Raw genomic sequence first — 6,108 nt, 5'->3', positions numbered from 1 at the left:
ACCAGGAGGCATTTTGGGCAGCTGACAGCCCAGGCATGGGGTGCAGGTCCCTGGCATCACTCCCAGCCTGTGCCAGGGACCTGGGTCCCTCTGCAAGTGGTGGGAAACTCTGCAGGGTGCATCCATGTGGGGTGACCCAGTATGATACTAAAAATGCCAGATGAGGCAGGTGGTTTTAACAATTTGTTGGGTTTTTTGGAGCTTGTTTTCCCTGCAATTATTACTAATTATACACCTGGAGCTCCCTCTACCCCCACCCCCTGCATGAAGGTGGCCGTGTTTGAGCTGCAGCAGGTCCCTGGGAGCTGCCAGGCACAGGGAATTAAAAGCATCCCCCTCCCCTCCCGGGTGCCTGAGCACCAGCTGCTCCCTGGTGGGCAGAGCAGCCTCTGGGTCAGCTCAGGTCAAATCCTGGATGTGGGGGTGGGAAAAGGAAAAAGCTCCTTTGGTATCTGTGTGACAGAGCCCACAGCAGGAGGGATTAAGGCACTGCGGGCTCTCAAGGAAGCCATTTGCTGGCTTAGGTTTTAGTGCAGAGAAATAATATTCCAGAGCTGGGGCTGGGATTGTGGGGATGCTGTCTGGGGTGTCATTCAGCTGGGTCCAGCACCCATCTGGGGCTGGCACCTGCTGGCAGCCACCTCATGCTTTATTATGAGGTTTACTCCACGAGGCTGGACCTTTGAATATGGTCTGAACTAATTTTTGGCTATTTTTAAAAAATCCCACCTTGCCCTGGGCTGCCACCAGCCAGGTGTGTCCCAGGGAGCAGGTGGCACAGGCTGACCTCTCTTCTGAGGTTGTTTGCACAACAAGCTATTAACTATTATTCAAGGTGTTTTAGCTGAATTTTTGCTCAGCTACAGGCAGTGGTGTGGCTCTTCTCCCACCCCAAAAGAAATCCCATCTTTTAGAGAAAGACTAATAAACCTTAATCAGTCAGAGCACAACTAACCCCATGGAGCAGGAGAACAGCCCAAACATTAAAAAATAAAGCTTGAAGCACACAAAACCAGCTCCTAGCAAATGCAAGCATGACAAAGAGGAAGAAATCTCCATCATCAACCTCCTAATCCTGGTGAAGAACCTCACACAGGCAGATGGCCAGAACACAAGAGGGAAGGGGCTGGCACTTAGATCTACTGATTTTATTGTGCTACCAATAATCTGCAATACAAATGGGCCCACTCAGATTATTGTTGTGGTTGGACTAATGGGAAGTGGTTGATGCATCTTTGAAGCATTAATTAGACCAAATTAATTAACAGGTAATTCTTGGATCCACAGGCCAGGTGTGTTCTTCTGGGTGCCAAAACACAAAACACTGCATCCACTGTGCAGGCACAGCTCACCTCTGCACAGCCTGGCTCTTCCAGGACATAAATCCATGTCCAGACCAAAAATGTGGGTGAGAAATGTTTGGATTTGCCACTTCCAAAGAGGTCTCTGCCCCACCTTAACCACATTGCATTGATGTTCCCTCTCTTTCACCACACCTCCACCAGGAAAGTGAATTTCAACACCATGAAAAGGGAAGGGAGCTCAGAGAGAAATTATTCTTGGTTGTGTGAAAATTGGCCCCGGATCTGTTGTTCTGAGGGCTCCAAATCCCAGATTTCTCCACCCTCCCAGGGCCCAGAGCAGAGCCCAGGGCTGCACATCCACCTGGGCACACACACACACGCACACACCGCTTCAGTTTGTATTTTTTTTTCTTAGCAAAAAAATAAAAATTTATTGTCGTCTAAAAAAAAAAAAAAATCCATCCTGCCCTTGGAAACTGTGACACAGATTGAGTTCTTTCCAGCCCCACATGCAAATTCACTCTGCCAAGAAAAGAGTCTAAACCAGGTTTCCGACAGCCAAAACACATATTTACAGAGTACGAGAGAACGACAGCTGAAATCACAGTTCTATACATGGAATCAACAACACGTTTTACACCACTGATCACCATTCTGCCAACTTCTACACGGACTAGGGGCGCCTCTGCCCAGTGCCCTTCCTCCTGGGGAAAGCAGGGAAGGGACTGGGCAAGAATTGCCACCAGAAATACTGCAGTGTGTATTATTATTATTTTTTTAAAATGTATACTGTATTTATTTTGTTTTAACATTGGAAGCTACAGAGTGGGGAAGCCCCAGAAATCTCTCCAATGCAGTCACTACTTTGCAGGAATACTTCACCTTTAAAATACTAGGTTTTACATCAGTAACATCTAGTTTGCTGTTGGCCATCACTCCAAGGATTATAATAACTCTGGAGGAAAACACTGGTAATATTCTTCCTTCTCAGATAGGGGAAAAGGAGGAAGAGAGGAGGTTCAGAGGCTGGGGGAACAGCAAGGGGTGACTGAGTCCATTCAGTGTTAAGGGCTTCCTCCCAGGGTAAGGAATTCTCTTCATTGTCTCAGCTGCACAAGCCTTGCCAGTGGCTCAGGTTCAGCTTCAGAGATGTACAAAAGTGTAAAACCCTTCAGCAGGGATCAGCTGCAGGGACCCCCAGGGGTGGGATCGGCTTTAGGAAATGTGCTCCAGCTCTGAGACCTTTCCTGGGTCCCTCCTGTGCCACTGCAGGCACGTGGCTACGGCACCTAAGGCCAGAGAGGAGCTCCAAGTGGTCCTGGCAGCCTAAAATCCTTCACCTCCTGCCTCTCACCTACAGCTCTGACCCTGCTTGTTGCTCTGGATCTACCCAGGCTAGTGTTGTCCCAAGCCAGCTGCTTCTAGGTTGGTTTTCCATAATAATGTAAAAGTTTATTGACCTTTAGGATGCTGTGGTTTCACAACACAGCCACAACTCCTTCCCCCGGCTCTCAACTCAGAAGTGTCTGACCTGCCCAATTAATCACCAAGGTCAGCTCTTCTGAAGCTCCCAAAAATTTGGGGAGGAAAATGTCATTATCCACTCAGGAGTCTGTGTGAGGAGGCAGGAGCCAGCCATGGTCAGGGCTGTTCAGCTGGGCTGCTCCCCAAGGAACCCTGTGGACCCCACTTTTGTTGTGAAGCCCCCTCAGCTCTGCTGTGTTACTGTGTGTCCTGGAAAGGGAGTTCCTGCTTCAGAAGGAAGCCTGACAGTACGTGACAGGGGCTGCACTTATTAGCACCAGGTTTATTTCAGCTCTTTTTACACCATACAAAAGCTGATCACAGACTCTAAAGCCTCAACTGCAGTGCTGTGATTATGGTTTGTCCTTCCTGCACGGAGCAGGCAGCAACAACTGCTGGAGTGGGTCAGGAATGCTGCTCCTTCCCCCTGCTCCCACCTCATTTGGTTCGGAAATTGTCTTTAAATGGCCCACCAGAACATTCTAAAAATATGCAAAGATGAAGTTCTCTTTTCCATCTGATGCTTAAGAAAATAAATTCACATTTCAATATTCCTCTCCTGTTTTTTTAAAGCAGCAAACAAATTGATAGAAACCTAAATTTAGGAAGTGTTTCTTCAAGAACCAGAGAAAAGTGAGAAAGTCTATGTGCTTGTGCAAAGAGAGTGCTGAGAGAGGATGGGGTGGGGGCAAGGGAAGGGTCTAGTGCTAATTCCTTCAGGCTGCTCTGCCATGAGTGCAGTGTGGCAATGGAAAGTTCAAATTTAAGGGCCACAAAACAGGTGAAATTCTGAATTCTTTGGTCCTTCAGTATAAGTTTTAAAACAGAGAAACTGTTTTACTCAAAAGGGAAAAACACATTTTCTCTGGCCTGGAATTTTTCCTTGTAACCCAGGGAAAGTGGGGGCAAAGAGCTCTTTGCCCTAAACCCCCCCCAAGTCCTGCATCACCCTGTGACTGTCCCAGAGACAGCCCAGGCTGCCCTCAGGGGACAAGCTCCACGGGGAGGGATTCCCTGCTGGAATCACAGAGCTGCTGCTGGACACATCTGGAAAAAGAGGGTTGGCAAAAGGCAGCATCACCCCTGAGCAGCCCCTGGGGAGGCAGAGGAGCAGAGAAACCCCCACGCTCATAAAAAGTGTTACAAACCATAGCCAAAAACAGGCTGATCAGCTCTGCTGCTTATAAATATTAAAGATCTGATTCAAGAGTTTATTTCCTATGATTTAAGTTAGTTACAAAAAAAAAAAAAACTTTTTAGTAAATTTTTTTTTCTTAATTGGGCTTTTTCCTCCTCCTCCCCTCCCACTTTAAATTTTTTTTTTTATTTTTTATTTTTCCTAAAAAAAAGAGAAATGTTCATGTATTTTAATAAAAGGTCTTTCTTTAAGATCAGACCAAGGCAGATGTGCTGCCCCATGGCACAGACATTCAAAGGCTATAACCAAACAACATAGCCACAATAGTCACTCAACAGTGTCTCTCCATTAAAAAAATTAAAAAACCTGATGCTAGTTACAATAAAATACACATGGAAAAAAAGCATTTTTACCAAAAAACCCAAAAACAAGTTAATGGGAAAACATAAAAAAGAACTACACAGAGCTGCACTTAAGAGATCATCTGGGAATGCATATTAACCCCTTCCATGGAGAGGAAAGGTGGAATTATGGAAACAAACCTAATTATGTGTTTGTATTAAATATGAAGCTTTCTGAGAGGCTCTGGTAAAAATTCAGTTTTCCTACAATAGTGGGCTGCTGGAGGTTCCAGTGCTTTTCCAGGTCGTGGAGGGGCAGCACAGGAGCATCCCTGTGCAAAATAAAAATGTTTAGTCAACTGAGTGGCCTATTGGTTGAGATCCCAGCAGGTTACTGCAATCCACCTGATGTAAAAATCCAATGGACATGCTGGTAAGGAAAGTCACAGGAAAGCTCAGCTGCTGGGCAGGTCTGAGCTGGTGGCATTTCTCTGTCCTGCTGGACTATTTCTGTCACCACACATCTCCAGCACCAGGGTTTCTGGAGCCAGCAATCCACAAACCACCCCTGAGCTGCTGACACAGGCAACAAAAATGTCCTCAGCCTACCTGGAATTGGTTCATGCACTTCAGCAGTGACTACGAATCAGGTCCCTGTGGCTAAAACAAAACTAATCTGGTCTGAAACAGTAAAAAGTCTCTAAACAGCCACCAGACAAAGGGGTGCCTGGAGAGAACTGACCTCTGCATCCAAATTTCCTTCATAAAGGGCTTTGGCTCACCCAAGGGCAATACTTCTAAGGCTGCTCAGACCTGGAACATGTTGGCTGCATCAGCAGTGAACACTGGTCACTGAATTTTGGGGCTTGGCTTGCTCTAGGTCCAATAGAAATTTTTTTTTTTCCCTCTTTTCTTCTTTTCATACAAATATACAAAGAGTGTAAAAAAATTTAAAAAGTGAACTTTGCTGATGAAATGCCAGACAAAGTTCCTGCACATTCAGAGATGGGCAGTGTGAGGCTCTCCAGGCAGGAGCCTGGCAGAGCTCCCATCAGGGGGGACGGCTTTAACCAAGCTGGGTCAGTGAAAGAGCAGGGGGACCGAAGGCATGAGCAAGTCATTTCAAACCACCTCGATCCGCCCCGTGATCTCAACTCTTCCTCTGGAAAGCACGTGGAAGCCCCTCTTGCCCACTCTAAGTCCTTCTGGAAATAGTCAAAAATTTGTTATCACCTAAATAGAAAAGAGGAGAAACACAGACTCTTTGCAAATGGCCCTTTGATCTGTATTAAAAACAGCTCTCAAAGTTCATCAAGAGTTAGAATTAGTGGGGCACGGGTGAGGGGCAGTTTAGATACGGGATGTAAAATATTAAAAAGTGCTCTGCAACTAATTTTCTGTTTTCATGTGTGCATGTGCGTGTGTGTGCACGTCCCTACAGGTGCACAGCCACGCCCATGCACACACATATATACATATATATATATACACATACATATATATGTACGTATGTATAAAGTTAAAAAGTTCTCTAGGATATGCTCAGGAGTGTCCCTGGAAGGTCACGACTGCAGAGAGTGGGGCCTGTTGGGGTGGCAGATGGGGCACTCGCCCTCCTCAGCGCACGTCTCGCACAGCACCGCGTGTTGGCACGGCAGCACCACCCGGTTCTCCTCCTGACACTTAAGGCATTTCACTGACTGCATCTGAAATACTGCCTGCAAGAGAGGGGACAGGGCACAGCGTCAGTGTCACACACAGGGCAGGGAGGCCTTGCAGCTCTCTGCCCTGCTCATCTCCT

The 6,108-nt window shown here is 46.7% G+C and overlaps 1 protein-coding gene across 6 annotated transcripts in view; it reads right to left on the bottom strand.

The window, feature by feature from the left end:
- Positions 1–1,726: 1,726 nt before the first annotated feature.
- Positions 1,727–6,108, bottom strand: part of UNK (unk zinc finger) — a 45,511-nt gene continuing 41,129 nt past the window's right edge. For all 6 annotated transcript variants that reach the window (XM_064728853.1, XM_064728855.1, XM_064728858.1 and 3 more), the window contains one exon: positions 1,727–6,025. In XM_064728853.1, the coding sequence (XP_064584923.1) occupies positions 5,870–6,025 (156 nt within the window). In that variant the 3' untranslated portion in view covers positions 1,727–5,869. The remainder of the gene's footprint in view (positions 6,026–6,108) is intronic.

This window comes from Zonotrichia leucophrys, chromosome 18 (genome assembly GCF_028769735.1).
Source record: "Zonotrichia leucophrys gambelii isolate GWCS_2022_RI chromosome 18, RI_Zleu_2.0, whole genome shotgun sequence".
Classification (NCBI taxonomy): Eukaryota; Metazoa; Chordata; class Aves; order Passeriformes; family Passerellidae; genus Zonotrichia; species Zonotrichia leucophrys.
This window is presented reverse-complemented; position numbering and strand designations above follow the sequence as displayed.